General features: G+C 46.8%; 1 protein-coding gene across 1 annotated transcript in view; it reads left to right on the top strand.

Annotated features, from left to right (window-relative positions):
• The window catches only part of LOC112205869 (polycystin-1-like), a 95,565-nt gene that overhangs the window by 22,070 nt on the left and 57,053 nt on the right, over positions 1–16,442 (top strand). The window contains 1 exon segment of the mRNA XM_054668235.2: positions 15,014–15,041. Within this exon segment, the coding sequence (XP_054524210.1) occupies positions 15,014–15,041 (28 nt within the window).

The following is a 16,442-nucleotide window of genomic DNA, read 5'->3' as shown; positions in this document are numbered from 1 at the left end:
TCCAGGCATGAGCCACCATGCCCGGCTAAACTGGTTCATGTATTTTTGGAAAGTCTTTTACAGTTATTTTAGTAAGGTTTAGGAAGGAAGAGAGCTAAATGCATGCACTCAGCCTACCATCTTCTCATGGGAATTCTCTCATGCCTTCTTTTACAAAGAAGTGATAATAATAATCATGGATTTTTATTATATGCTTCCTATAAAGCTCAGGGCTTTACAGAAATATTCTCAGTTAATCTTTACCACAAACCTACAAGGTGGACAGGACCAGATTAGGAATTTTAAAATTAAGCCCTGAAACTATTAAGGTGCAGGCATACGTCATAAAAAAAAATTAAATTATAAAGTAAAGAAGGCTGACAAAATTGTTTTTGTTTTTGCTTTTTTTAGAGACAGGGTCTTGCTCTGTTGCCCAGGCTGGAGTGTAATGGTGCGATTATAACTCACTGCAGCCTCAAACTCCTGGGTTCAGCAATCCTGCCTCAGCTTCCCAAGTAGCTGAGACTACAGAGATGTACCACCATGCTCAGCTAATTAAAAAAAACAACTGTTTTTTGTTTGTTTGTTTTGAGACAGAGTTTCACCCCTGTCACCCAGGCTGGAGTGCAATGGCACGATCTCAGCTCACTGCAACCTCCACCTCCTGGGTTCAAGTGATTCTCCTGCCTCAGCCTCCTGAGTAGCTGGAATTACAGGCGCATGCCACCATGCCCAGCTAATTTTTGTACTTTTAGTAGAGATGGTGTTTCACCGTGTTGACCAGACTGGTCTTGAACTCCTGACCTCAGGTGATCCACCCACCTTGGCCTTCCAAAGTGCTGGGATTACAGGCATGAGCCACCGTGCCCAGTCTTTTTTATTTTTGAGACAGGTTCTCACTTTGTCACCCAGGCTAGAGTGCAGTGGCACAAACACGGCTCACTGCAGGCTTGACCTCCTAGGCTCCAGTGATCTTCTCACCTCAGCTCCCCAAGTAGCTGGGACTGCAGCCATGCACCACCACACCCGGCTAATTTTTGTATTTTTTGTCGAGACGGGATTTCACCATGTTGCCCAGGCTGGTCTTGAACTCCTGAGCTCAAGTGATCCACCTGCCTAGGCTTCTCAAAGTGCTGGGATTACAGGTGTGAGCCCACTGTGCCTAGTGAAAAAACTTTTTTTTTTTTTTTTTAGAGATAAGATCTTACTGTGTTGCCCAGGCTGGTCTCTCATTCCTGGCCTCAAGTGATCCTCCTGCCTTGACCTCCCAAAGTGCTGGGATTATGGGTATGAGCCACCGTGCCCAGCCTAAAGTTGCTATTTTTCCCATGATGTTTATCTTCGTGGTGCTTATGAAATGGCAACTATGGCATTCTTCCTTCTTGTGCATGCCTGTGTGGGCGTGCCCTCAGCATATGCTTACAAGGTTTATTGGGTGATCCAACGCTAGCCGCAAGAGCTATTATTAGCCCCCTTTTACAGCTGGGAAAACAGACTCAGAGGAGTGGAGAACTTGCTGCAGATTTGTTAAGTGTCAGAGCCAAATATACACTTGGATTATCCTGACTCCAAAGCCGGAGTCCTGCTGGTCAGTTGGTGACACCGGGCAACCACAGGGATCCCCCTCAATCCCACGGAAGGCTGTCTACTGTCTTCATCTCAGAGTGTTGACAGCTCAAAGCTTAGGAGGCTGGAGCTGAGTTCAATAAAAGAACGTGATGAATAGGAGAAAAGCGCCATTAAAGCCCTCCAGACAAGAACCACTTTGGAGCCCCTCCATGGGTCCCTGGGGTGTAGGAGGGGCAGGAAAGCAGATAAGATTCCATTCTGAGCCTCTGCACTTGCCCTATGCAAGATAGCCACAAGTAATGGTTTGTCCGCACCTCATTAGCAACAAATGGCCACGCTCAGGGGATTAAAAAAAGAAATAACAGCCAGCCTTTATCAGCTTGGGGCTCTTGGCTAAGTCCTCTCTAAGCTTAAGACAACTCTGCGGGTGGAGTGATCCAAACGACTTTCTCCACTTTGCAAGTTCCCACACTCGGCTGTATCCTTCTGCTTGAGATTGGCAGCCCCCTGGGGGATGGTTCCTCCTCACCCAACTCCCCTGAGGCTGCTCCCCAGTAGAGGCAGAGAGAGGAAGGGGACTGATGTCCTCAGGGCCCCTGCAATATGTCAGGACCTGGGTTCACTGCTCCATCAATCCCACATTGCTCGGCCCTCACTAGCACCACACAGGGTGGGTGGCAGCCTCCCCATTTGATCGATGGGGAAAACTCAGCACACCTACTTGGCCCCAGAACTGAGAGTCAAACCTGGGGACCCAGCTTCGCTGCCCTCAGAATGTTACTCTTCCCTCCTAGGTAGCGTGGTATAGATAGTGTAGTATTCTTGTCCCCATATAACGGAAGAGGAAACTGAGGCCCCCAGAAGGCTAAGGGACTAGCATAGGCCTTGTGTCTTAGCCTGTTAAGGCTGCTATATCAAAATACCATAGACTGGGTGGCTTTTAAACAGATATTTGTTTCCCGTGGTTCTGGAGGCTGGGAAGTCCAAGATCAAGCTTGGTATCTGGTGAGGGCCTAGTGCTGCCTTCTCGCCGTGTCTCACGTGGGGGAAGGGACCTGCTAGCTCTCTGGGTCTCTCCCCCAATGAGGATTGAACCCCCATGATCTCGTCACCTCCCAAAGGCCCCACCTCCTAATATCATCACTTTAGGGGTAAGGATTCCAGCATATGAATTTGAGGGAGACATGAGCATTCAGACCATGACACCTTGTAATCAGAAAGGGGTTAAATATCCTTGGTTGAATATCCTGTCCTGCCGATTCAGAATCACTGCTGTCTATAACCTCTTCCCTAGATCACTATTTTAGATGATGATGATAAAGATGATATTAACGGCAATTACCAAGCTCTTAAATGTGCTGCGGGTAAAACAATTTTAAGCTCTTTCTGAATCCAGTCTCTTTCAATCATCTTCATGCCCTTGAAAGGTCTGGAATTTTGTTGATTTCCCTGGTGAGGAAACAGGCCCTGGGGGCAGAGGTGATAGGGTGGAGCCAAGAAGTAATTCCCAGCTGTTTCTCTGCAGAGGCAGTGCTGCTACAAACACATCTCCAGGAAGGGGTACAGCCAAATGCTTCTCTGTCTCTTGTGGGTTTTGCAGTGGCTGTCAGCTATGTGTCTGGCCCGGTTGGGAATGATGGGAGACTGTGTGTGGGAATGAATGGCTCTGTCTGGCTGGCTCAGTCTTTACAGAGGTGCTAGGAGTGTCTGTTTGGTGCTCTGACTAATCATGAAAAGTTCACCTTTTTTATTTTTATTTTATTTTTATTTTTGGTACCCATGGTGCATTACAGGGAAGGGAGACAGCAAAGGAGAATTATTTGTTATAAAATAGTAAATATTGGCCAGGCACAGTGGTTCACACCTGTAATCTCAGCACTTTGGGAGGCAGAGGCAGGCAGATCATCTGAGGTCAGGAGTTCGAGACCAGCCTGGCCAATGTAGTGAAACCCCATCTCTACTAAAAATACAAGAAATTAGCCAGGCATGGTGGTGGCGACTATAATCCCAGCTACTTGGGAGGCTGAGGCAGGAGAATCGCTTGAACCCGGGAGGTAGAGGTTGCAGTGAGCCGAGATTGCCCCACTGCACTCCAGCCTGGGCAACAAGAGCAAAACTCCGTCTCAAAAAAAAAAAAACAAACCGTAAATATTAAATTGAAAAAGGGACATACTTAAGGGAGTGAACTTGAAAAGCCCCAGCTGACACTTGGCAACACCTTCCTTGTTTGTTTTGGGCTTTTCTGAGACAGGGTCTCACTCTGTTGCCCAGGCTGGAGTGTAGTGGTGTGATCTCGGCTCACCTGAGCCTCAGCCTCTCCAGGCTCAGGTGATCCTCCCACCTCAGCCTCCAGAGTAGCTGCATACAGGCATGCACCAGTACAACTGGCTAATTTTTGTATTTTTTGTAGAGATGAGGTTTTGCTATGTTGTTCAGGCTGGCCTTGAACTCCTGAGCTCAAGCAATCCACCTACCTCAGCCTCCCAAAGTGCTGGGATTATAGGCGTGAGCCACAGTGCCTGGCCAGCACCTTCCTTGTTAAATTGCATGTGTCAGCCACCTCCCTCGGTGTCCTCCCAGCCTCTGGGCAGTCTGGCTCCCCATTCCTTTCTTTATCCAACAGCATTTTTTTTGTGAGACAAGGCCTTGCCCTGTTGCCCAGGCTGGAGTGGAGTGGCACACTCATAGCTCACTCCAGCCTCCAACTCCTGGGCTCAAGTGATCCTCCCCTCTCAGCCTCCCAAGTAGCTGGGACCACAGGCGCAGATCATCACGCCTGGCTAATTTTTTGATTTTTTGTAGAGATGAGGTCTCATTATATTGTCCAGGCTGGTCTCGAACTCCTGGCCTCAAGCAATCCTCCCGCCTTGGCCTCCCAAAGTGCTGGAATTACGGATGTGATCCACCACGCCCGGTCATTCTAACAATATTGATTATTAGGTGTTGCCCTAGACACAGCCTACTGTGCGTATGTGTAAATACGAATTGAATCATCCCACAAGTAGCTGCTAAGTAGAGGAGGTCCAGGGAGTGGGGAAGTGTAGCCCTGGGGACCTTGGGAGGACAGGGGAGGCTTCTTTGGAAGGTGAAGTGTAGGCTTGGCTAGGGAACTTGATATAGGTTCTATGAGGCTGCTGGGGCTGGAGCAGAGAGAAGAGGGAGAATGTAGGAGGTAGGAGTGGAGGCCCAAGAGGGAGAGCGTTGGTTTTCCTGTCTCCTACACCCCTTCACTGGCCAGTTCTGCTTTCATGTTTTTATTTATTATATACTTTTTGAGACAGAGTTTCACTCTTTCACCCAAGCTAGAGTGCAGTGGCACAATAATAGCTCCCTGTAACCTCAAACTCCTAGGCTCAAGCAATTTTCCTGCCTCAGCCTTCCAAATAGCTGGGGCTACAGGCACACACCTCCGTCCACAGGTAATTAAAAAAAATTTTTTTTTCATAGAGATAGGGGTCTCGCTTTGAGTCTCAAACCCCTCACCTCAAGCAACCCTTCTGCCTCAGCCTCCCAAAGCACTGGGATTACAGGCATGAGCTCCTATGCCCAGCCCAGTTCTGCTTTTACAATACCAGGGCTTCCTGTAGGTTTGGAAAACACCTGTTGGGTTGCAGCACAGGCTCTCAAAGTATCTCTTCTTACTCAGCATCTCATCCTAACCAACTCTGCCGGGAGAGTAGAGTGGGGAGATGAAGGCTGGAGAAAGAGAAGGGCCCTCACTTACAGAATGGCTTAGGTCATGGGCTCTGGAGCTGGGTTCACCTCCCAGCTCTGCCCCGGCTATTACTTTGTGCCTCAGTTTCCTCACTTGTCCCGTGAGGATGATGACTGTGCCTACTCCAGTTGTTACAAGGGTAATTCGGTCAGTGTGTAGGGACACGGTGCATGGACAGGACAAGTTCAATAGGCATTAGCAGTCAGCTGCCGAGGACCCACTGTCAAGGGCCATGCAGTGGCCACGTTCACAGTCACACCACGGAAGATCCAGAACCTCTGGCATCTGCCTCCGTGCGGGGCATTAGGTAGAGAGCCACTTTTCTACAGGCAATGGAGGCTGAGACCTTTCTTCTTTACTAGCCCAGGTTTTGATTACCTCTCACTGGATCCCCCAGCAGCCTGTTACCAGAAAGAAGGGCAGACGCAGGGAGCCTGGGTGTGTGCTCAGTCCCTGCTGGGTTTTCTCCTTTTATGGTCAGCCTGCAGTGCTCCGGCTTCCCAGCCAGAATCCACCAGCTTGTGTTTGGGCTTGGGCCGAAATAGCTGGTCTGTGGGGAGCTGGGTACCTCCTGGGAGTCCTCAGGCCCACAGCGGGGGAGAAACCGCTGAAGCCCTTTATCTTCTCAGGAAACGTGCCTGGGGCCTTACACATCCGAGGCTGGGTGGGGAGTCTGGGGAGGAGGAAGGGAGAGAGGCACGTTTAAGGATGGGGTGTGAGGTGACATGAGCCCCAGGGATCTGGGCTGGGAAGCTCAGCCCCAGGTGGGTCCTGATGACGGCCGGCCGCCCCAAGCTCCAGCCTTCCCAGACTCCACAAAGGCTCGGTACTGTGTCCCTGCCCACTTTGGAGCTTCTGTCCCAGGCCCTCTGCTTGGGATGCTCTGCCTCGACCTCTCCCCAGGAGATTCTTTCACATTTTTCTTAATGCTGTTCAGTGGTCACCTCTGCCATGAAGGCTTCCTGTCTTGCTCAGGTGGTGTGAAAAAACAAACAAACAAAAAACTTGACGTCTATAGCACTTGGGTTCACATCCATCGTAGCACTGCTCATCTCTTACAGTCATTTCTTTGCCCATCTGACTCCCACCCTGGGTCATGAACTTCTCAAAAGCAAGGATAAGCAAGTCATGAAGCTCGGTGCATTGGCTTGAGCCTGTGATTTCAGTTACTTGGGAGGCCAAGGCGGGAGGATCACTTGAGGCCAGGAGTTTGGGACCAGCCTGGGTAATATTACTAAGTTACCTTACTAGGCCCTGTCTCTACAAAAAAAATGAAAACAAAAAACAAAAAACCATTAGCCAGGCATAGTGGCATGCACCTGTAGTCCCAGCTGCTCAGGAGGCTGAGATGGAAGGATCTGTTAGCCCAGGAGTTCCAGACTGCAGTTAGCTATGATCGTGCTACTGCACTCCAGCCTGGGCATCAGAGTGACACCTCATCTCTTAAAAAAGAAAAGAAAAAAAAAAGCAGATCTTATTGACTTTTGTGCTTTCAGTACCTGGCTCAGGACTCGTTTGTTGAATGAATATGTGAACACGTGAATATGCATTTTCCATTGCTTCTACCTTGGTTGCCTCTCTGAGCCAGAGAGCAATTCAAAATAACAAGCATTTCCTGAGCACCTACTGTGTGTCAGGCATTGTTCCTTGTACCCGGGATCAGGCACAGCCCTTGACCTTCAGGAGCTCATTGGTTCAGGGGAAAAGCATTGAAAACGAACAATTTTGTAATTGTTGGAAACCTAATAGAGCTGCATGAAGTGGAAGAAGTCAGATTTATAATCATTCAGAGGTGGTATAAAATGAACATCATTTTTAAAAAAGGTTTATGCAGTATAATTTAAATAAATTCATTTTAAGGATACAGTTCACACCTAAAATTGCAGCTATGTCTGCATAACTGTCTAAATTCACTCATAATTTACATGGTTATGCAGCCATTGCTGCAATATAATTTTATATTTCTATCATCCCCCAAAGAAATCTTGTGCACATTTTTTTGTTACTCCATATCCCTACCCGCAGCTCCTGGCAGCCACGAATTCACAAATCTACTTTCTGTCTCTATGGATTTGCCTATTCTGGACATTTCATATAAATGGAATCATGAGTGACCTTTTGTGGCTGGCTTCTTTTTTTTTTTTTTTTTTTTTTTTTTTTTGAGACAGAGTGTCTCATTGTACTCGCCCAGGCTGGAGTGCAGTGATGTGGTCTCGACTCACCACAAACTCTGCCTCCTGGGTTCAAGTGATTCTCCTGCCTCAGTCTCCCGAGTAGCTGGGACTATAGGCACGTGCCACCACACCTGGCTAATTTTTGTATTTTTAGTAGAGACGGGGTTTCACTGTATTGGCCAGGCTGGTCTTGAACTCCTGACCTCGTGATCTGCCCACCTCAGCCTCCCAAAGTGCTGGGATTACAGGTGTGAGCCACCGCGCCCAGCCGGCTAGCTTCTTTCACTTAGTATAATGTTGTCAAGGTTCATCCACGTTGTATCATGGATTCATACTATTTATGTATTTTTTAAGACAGGGTCTGTCTCTGTCACCCCAGCTGGAGTACCGTGGTACAGTCGTAGCTTACTACAACCTTCACCTCCTGGGCTCAAGCCATTGTCCCACCTCAGCCTCTTGAGTAGCCGAGACCACAGGGATTGTGCCACTATGCCCAGCTAATGTTTGCATTTTTTTTAGTAGAGATAGGGTTTCACCATGTTGCCCAGGCTGGTTTCGGACTCCCGGGCTCAAGCAATCCACCTGCCTCAGCTTCCCAAAGTGCTGGAATTTCAGGCATGAGCCATGGCCGCCGGCCATACATCCTTTCTTTTCATGGCTGAATACTATCCCACTGTCTGGGTAGACCACATTTTATCCATTTACCCATTGATGAACATTTGGTTGTTTCTATTTTTTGGATATTATGAATAAAGTCCATAATTTTTACCAATATGGAAAAGAAAAACAAGAAAAACTCTGAATGCCATATCATGGATAGATGGCCTATTATCATTCCATATCATCTGTACCTTTTTCCGCCAGAATGTTTTGAGACATTTATGAAGTAAGGATCACAATGATGATAATTACTAAAATGGAGAGAACCTGTGGACCATGGGAACCACTAGGCCATGTGACACTCACGTTTATATTAGAGAAAGGCACCGTTTTCTCAAAGCACTTTTCCTCCATCTGCTGAAAGATTATTACAATAAATACACAATGCAATACAATAAATGACCAATGCAAATAGTTTCTCCATAGAGTTATGCAGTGTACAACATGCACCACGGTCCATGGCCATCCTGCAGGTAGGAGGTCAAGTGGAAAGGTCTCCAACTCAGCTCTAGAAAAGTGCAGAGTTAGAGAAGCTATCATAGAAGAGTTGACTCCCAAGACGATGTTTCAAATACAGATTAGGGTATGTACCCGAAGAATTGAAAAGGTACTCAAACTAAAACTCGTACAGGAATGTTCATAGCAGCACTATGCAGAATAGCCAAAAGGTGGAAATAACCCAAATGTCTGTCAACTGTTGAATGGATAAACAAAATATGATCTATCCATACAATGTGATATGACTCAGCCACAAATAGGCATAAAGTCTGGGACCTGCTACAACATGGATGAACTTCAGCCACATGCTGAGTGAAAGAAGTCAGACATGAAAGGCCACACACGTTATAATTCCATTTATGCAAAAATATCTAGAATAGGTAAGACCATAGAGACAGAAAGCAAATTGGTGGTTGCAAGGGCTTATGCGGGAGTGACTGCTTAATGGGTAGAGGGTTTCATTTGGGGGTGACAGAATATTTTAGAACTAGATAAAGGTGGTAGTTACATAACATTGTGAATGTACTAAATGCTCCTGAATTATGCACTTTAGTTATTTTTTTATTTTTATTACTATTTTTTGAGATGGAGTCTCCCTCTGTCACCAGGCTGGAGTGCAGTGGCGCGATCTCAGCTCACTGCAACCTCCACCTCCCTGGTTCACGCGATTCTCCTGCCTCAGCCTCCTGAGTAGCTGGGATTACAGGTGTGCACCATCGCGCCCAGCTAATTTTTGTATTTTTGGTAGAGACGGGGTTTTGCCGTGTTGATCTCAAACTCCTGACTTTAGGAGATCCAGCTGTGTCGGCCTCCCAAAGTGCTGGGATTACAGGCATAAGCCACCACACCTGGCTTGAATTATTCACTTTAAAATGGTTCTTTTTATGTAGTGTAAATTTTACCTCAATGGAAGAAAAAGAGAGAGAGAGAGAGAATGGATTAGGCCAGAGGAGAAGTGGTGGTGGGTGCACTGGGCAGAAGAAATCACTTGTGCAAAGCAAGGAGGGAGTGAAACTGCTTTGTACTGCGGAGAATACTGCTTTTGAGTCCAACACAAGCTCAGGCTTGGGGAAGGAATCAGATAAAAAGTTCCAGGATCTCAGAGTTCCCTGTGCTCCACACGGTTTGGCAGACAGCACCCACATGGAGTCCTTCTGCTCGTAACCAGCATCCTGCAAGCTTCCCACGCCTGGAAGTGGTGTGTTTCTGATGGGAACGTCAGGCCAGAGGTCTCCCAGCAGCCCCCAGCTCAGAGCCGCGCTGGCAGCTCCCAGGCCTTCTCCTGGAGCCCGCTCCCTCTCCTGGGGGCCCTGTGAGCATCTGAGCCTATAAATCTCTCCTGCTCTGGGCCTAGGATTCACAAGGCTGCCAGGAAAGCCTGCCTCTCTCCCTGAAGTCGTGGATCAACACAGCCCATCTGTCTGTCCATCTCAAAATCTTTCCTTAAGATAGTGGAGGTTGTCTGGGCCGGTCCCAGGAGGTTCTCTCTGCCTGGGTTCTAATCACAGGGTACCTGGTTCTTCTATCCTTCACCCTCTTTTAAAAAATCACTTTTTAGTACTTTGGGAGGCTGAGGCGGGCGGATCACCTGAGGTCAGGAGTTCGAGACCAGCCTGGCCAACATGGTGAAACCCCGTCTCTACAAAAAATAGAAAAATTAGCCAGGCGTGGTGGCACGCATCTGTAGTCCCAGCTACTCGGGGGGCCGAGGTGGAAGAATTGCTTGAAACCAGGAGGCAGAGGTTGCAGTGAGCCAAGATCGAGCCACTGCACTCCAGCCTGGGTGACAGAGCGAGACTCCATTTCAGAAAAAAAAAAAAAATTAAACTGGTTTCCCATTTTGCTCTGTCCTCTAGTGAATTTCTCCCCCTGGGTGGAAGCTAAAGGCATGGGTATCTGTCTGTCTCCAGAGTATAATGGAGAGATTAAAGTTTGATTGCTTTTTTCCTGTTTTTTCTTTGAGATGGGGTCTTGCTCTGTTGCCCAGGCTGGAGTGCAGTGGCAAAATCTCAACTCACTGCAACCTCCACCTCCTGGGTTCAAGCGATTCTCCTGCCTTAGCCTCCTGAGTAGCTGGGATTACAGGTGCCTGCCGCCATGCCTGGCTAATTTTTTGTATTTTTAGTAGAGATGGGTTTCACCAGGCTGGTCTCGAACTCCTGACCTCAGGTGATCCACCCACCTCAGACTCCCAAAGTGCTGGGATTACAGGTGTGAGCCACCACGTCTGGCCTCCTTTCTCTTATAAATAGGGACACCATTGATTTAGGTCTCACTCCAAGCCAGGATGACCTCATCTCAACATCCTTCCCTTAATTACATCTGCAAGACCCTTATTCTAAATAAAATCACAGGTGGGATACAGTGGCTCACGCCTGTAATCCCAGCACTTTGGGAGGCTGAGGCAAGTGGGTCACTTGAGCCCAAGAGTGTGAATCCAGCCTGGGCAACATAGTAAGACCCAATCTCTACAAAAAATACAAAAATTAGCCGGGCATGCTGGCATGTGCCTATAGTCCCAGCTACAGGGGAGGCCAAAGAGGGAGGATTGCTTGAGCCTGGGAGGTTGAGGTTGCAGTGAGCTGAGATCACGCCACTGTACACCCACCTGGGTGACAAAGTGAGACCCCATCTCAATCAATTGGTTAGTCAATAACATCGCAGTCTGAGGTTCTGAGTGAACATAGCTTTTGGGAGTCACAGTTCAACCCACCCCAGTGACCTTGGGCAAGTTGCCTAACTTCTGAACCTCACTCTCCTTATTTGTAAAATGGAGGCAATGCCAGTGCCCACCCCAGGGGCTACTGAGATAATTCAGTGGGTCACTTCAACACAGAAGTTCAGCATACGCCTGCAGTGCAGTGAGTGCTCGGGAGATCGGAGCTGTTAGTGGGATCGTAATGCGGTGGCTCTTTCTTTTCTGTCTTTTTTTAGCTGTGTGGTCATGATGGTTTCATAAAGAACAATACCGACTCTTTTTCTATTGACCATTTTTGGTGGGATGAGGAAAAGATTGTATGTGTTCATAGCACAAACATAACCGGGATAGAAGTAGAATGGGTGAAAGCAGGTCTTCCTCCTGTCCCTTTTCTCAGTACTTCAGGCTCAGGCCTGTTTGTTGGTTTTTTTTGTTTGTTTTATTTTGTTTTTGGAGTCTCGCTCTGTTGCCCAGGCTGGAGTGTAGTGGCATGATCTCACCTCACTGCAACCTCCACCTCCTGGGTTGAAGTGATTCTCCTGCCTCAGCCTCCAGAGTACCTTGGATTACAGGTGCATGCCACCATGCCCGGCTAATTTTTGTATTTTTAGTAGAGACAGCGTTTCACCATGTTGGCCAGGCTGGTCTTGAACTCCTGACCTCAAGTGATCTGCCCGCCTCAGCCTTCCGAAGTGCTGGGATTACAAGTGTGAGCCACCGCACCCATCCCAGGTCTGTTTTTAGAGATACGGTCTCACTCCATTGCCCAGGCTGGAGTGCAGTGGTGTAATCACAGCTCACTGCAACCTTGAACTCCTTGGCTCAAGGGATCCTACTGTCTCAGCCTCCCAAGTAGCTGGGACAAGGGGTATGTCCATCACACATAGCTAATTAAAAAAATTTTTTTTTTGTAGAGACTGGGTCTTGCTATGTTGTCCAGGCTGGTCTGGAACTCCTGGCCTCAAGTGATCCTCCCATCTCAGCCTCCCAAAGTGTTGAGATTACAGGCGTGAACCACTGCATCCTACCTATATATCTGTCTTTTTAAAACACAAAAGGTATAACACTATGCTACCTTATCTTTTATTTTTAGCTTAATATATTTTGGATATTTTTCTGTGTCCATCCATAAAGCTCTGCCTGGTTCTTTTCAATGGCTGCCTATTTTATTTATGTATTTATTTTTTATTTGTTTTTGAAACAGAGTCTTGCTCTGTTGCCCAGCCTGGCGTGCAGTGGCGCGATCTCGGCTCACTGCAACGTCCGCCTCCTGAGTTCAAGCAATTTTCCTGCCTCAGCCTTCTGAGTAGCTGGGATTACAAGCGTGTGCCACGACACCCAACTAATTTTTGTATTTTTAGTGGAGATGGGGTTTCACCATGTTAGCCAGGCTGGTCTGGAACTCCTGAACTCAAGTGATCCACCCTCCTTGGCCTCCCAAAGTGGTGAGATTACAGGTATGAGCCACTGCGCCTGGCCTGCCTATTTTTAAATGTGCCATTATATAAACACACCAGAATTGAAACCCCAGAGCTGACTAGTCTTTAGGCCTTTTGTCTTGAGGATTTCATTCAACCAGGCCACCCAAACATCCATCTATAATCCGAGGGAAGAGAGAGAGAACTGATTGGAGTTGGGCATAGAATCTGAGGAACGTGCCCACATCCAATCAGTTCTCTCTTAAGATTACAGACGGAAGAAAGAGTCATCTCTTTCACCTTGCCTTCTTCAGTCCCATCCATCCTCCCATTCATATTCCCATCCATCCATCCATCCATCCATCCATCCAACTCATTTACCCACCTATACACTCTGTCCTCCCTCCCATTCACCCACCCATCCACTCTCTCATCCACTCACTCATCCTTCCCTCCTCCGTCCAACCATCCGTCCAACCAGCCATATACCCACCCACCTACCCATCTACACACCCTTCCCTCCTTTCTTCTTTCTTTCTTCCTATCTATCCATCCATCCTTCCTTCCTTCTTTCCATCCATTTGTCCACCTACCCACCCACCCACTCATCCATTTGTCTTCCTATCTCTCTATCTATCCATCTGTCTATCCTTCCATCCAGCCATCTATCTGCCTATTCACCCAGCCTCCCATCCATTTATCCTCCCGTCCATTTACCTATCCATCCATTCTTCCATCCACCCATCCTTTCTTCCTTCCTTCTTTCCTTTCTTCCTTCCACTCACTTGCCCATCCACCTCTTCTTCCATCCTCCCATCCATCTACTCATCTGTCCATCCATTTTCCCACCCATTTTCCCACCCATCTGCCCATCCACCCACCCACCTACTCACCTACTCATCTGCCTATCCACCCACCCATCCACCCTCCCGTCCATCTGTCTATTCATCCATCCATCCACCCACCCATCCATCTACCTACCCATCTACCCACTCTTCCATTCACCCATCTACCCTTCCTTCCTTTCTTCCTTCCTTCCATCCACTCATCTTCCCATCCATCTACTCATCCATCCCTCAATCCATCCATCTAACAAGCATAATTCAGCACCTACCATCTATGTGCCAGTACTAGAGATACAATGTAAAATCAAGCCTAGGAGATTTTTGATGAAATGAAGCTTGTGAGAGCTGAGCACTGAACTAGTAGGACTGAAGCCAGGGAGTGGATTTAAGAAATGCTTGCCACTGTGGCATTGTCTACCAGCAGATATGATGCTGGGATTTCTACATTGTTAGGTGACCATTGAACGTATTGGTAACTGTTCTCAGATCTCTCTTTGGGAAGGAAATGGGTCTTCAGAGCCTGGCTCCACGTCAGAGGCCTCTTTAAGAGTAGAAGGTGATGGGTAATGTCTGCTTAATCACATCTAGTTCTTTGATGACCTCTGTATCTTTTGGGTTTCTCTGGTGGTAAACAAGAGAGACTGACTCTGTCATCTAGTAGAGGAAAGGGATTTGTAGGGGAGTATGGAGGAGCTCACAGATGCAGTGGGAACACTAGGAATCAGGCTAGGTAAATGACAGAAACTGGGCTGCTTGGGCCCAGGGGCAGAAAGGAAGTCTGCCTCAGGGCTCTGTCCACCTGCTGTGCTTCCCTGTCCTTGACTGAGCTTGGAGTTTTAGGCCAGAGAGTCTGACCAATGCAGCCTGGAACACATTCTTACCTCTTTGTTGAAGGTACCTAAGAGGCAGTCCCACTAAGACTGTACATGATGGCAGGGGTGATGGGGGAAACCTCAAGGACCACAGGATGCTTCTGGAAGAAGAGAAAATGGATGCTGGATTTACAAAAAAACACAAATATGCACAATACTATATTACAGATGAAGGAACTGAGGCATGGAGTTTAAGAATATTTACCCAAGGCCACAGAGAGGAGAAGTGGCTAAGTGGGACCCCGATCTGTATAGATCCAACATCTACGTTTGGTCCCTAACCTAATCTGGGTGGGGTGGGCCTCCCAGGACACCTCCAGAGCTGATGTGGCTGGATGCTAATGACTCCTGGATCAGTCAGCCTCCAGCATCTTTCTGGGACTGCCTCTGGGACTTTGGGGCTGCCCTTTTGGCTTTGGTCTTGGGCCCTGTGGCCTGTGCAATGAGCCCAGCTGACCTGTTGTCACTTCCAATGAGGCCAGCATGGAGAAGCTTTAGAATGGGAGGGCCCTGGGAGGAGCCAAGTCCAGACCCTTAGCTCAGAGCTCATTTTAATTCACGGCTCTTTTTTCTTTCTGTTTGCAGATCGGGAGGACCAGTCCATTCTATGCACGTAAGTGGAACTGCTTTTTATTGTTTTTTTTTTTTTTTTAAATCTGTAGTCGAGATCCACCCTATGAAAGAAAAGATCCATGAGTGCAGAGATCTTTGATTTGTTCATGGTTCCAAGTGCCTCTCTTTATACCTGGCACCATGTAGATGCTCACTAAACATTTGTGATATATGGTCTTCTGCGGAGGCAGGCAAACTTAAACTCTTAATGACACCTGCTATCATTTGGTTCCATACCTCTTCTCCTTCTAAAAAACTAGCATTTATTGAACATGTACTCTGTGCCGGGACTTGAACTAAAGATTTGATATGCAGAATCTTATCTAATTGCATAACAGCCATCTGTGTTGATAGGGAAGATGTTAAACTGTCACTTTAGTATTTCACATTTATCAAGCCACAAACACATCAGTGCCATATTTGGTGATTGGTATCACTGTTTCTTTGAAGACCTAGGTACATAGGCAGAAGATAGTAACTCAATTTTAGAATCATTGAGAGAGTTTTCACTATTGTATTTATATGCAAGTAACATATATTAATATATATTGTTGATTCATTGACACTGAACTCACAGCCAGCAGCTCTGTGGCTGATGCCTGGATGAAGTTTATCTGATGTGTATTTATTACATAATGGGTATCACAACTTTATTGTGCTTGGAAACATGAGCCAACACTTGAGCACTATGCTGGGGACATTTTTGTATGTGTGCTGCCGAAGGGAGCACATCTGAGGGGACATTTTAAACTGCAAAATAACTAACAAAAAGCCACAAAAATACAAAAAAAGGTGGCACTAAATACACTACAGAAAGGTCACTTGTTTACAGTATGAGAGTTGAAACTAGAAGGTAGAGCATTCCCCTGTTCAACCTGAGCTGGGAACGTGTGCATTGGGGGAATCGAATTTTCCTTACTCTGCACATGTTCACAAATGACTACAAAAGTGCCATGAATATTGATTTTGGGGTTACCAATAACTTTCAGCAGGTCGGTGAATTTGAAAATATAGAATATATAAATAATGAGGATGGACTGCATATATATATTTACATAATATATAATATGTATTATATTTAATATATTTATATTTATATATATATATTTGAAGGTCTGGAAGCAACTAAAGCTATAATCAACAGAGGTTATTTAAATAAAATATAGCATTTCCAGGTAGCCACTACAAAGAGTGAGGCTGATCTATTTATGCTCAGAGAGAATGCTCTTTATAGATAATACCGTTGAGTGGAAAACACAAGGGCAAACCAGCATATGCATAATGTAACCGTGTGTGTCTTTAAAAAGAGCACGATTGCATGGACGTGCATATGCTTCCTATTTGCATGAAATTATCTGGAAGGACAATTAAAAACTAGTAATTAGAATTTCAGATGGTGATG

The sequence above is a fragment of the Pan troglodytes genome, chromosome 18, assembly GCF_028858775.2.
Source record: "Pan troglodytes isolate AG18354 chromosome 18, NHGRI_mPanTro3-v2.0_pri, whole genome shotgun sequence".
In the NCBI taxonomy this organism is placed as follows: domain Eukaryota; kingdom Metazoa; phylum Chordata; class Mammalia; order Primates; family Hominidae; genus Pan; species Pan troglodytes.
The sequence above is the reverse complement of the archived record's forward strand: the minus strand, read 5'-3'. Positions and strand labels throughout refer to the sequence as shown.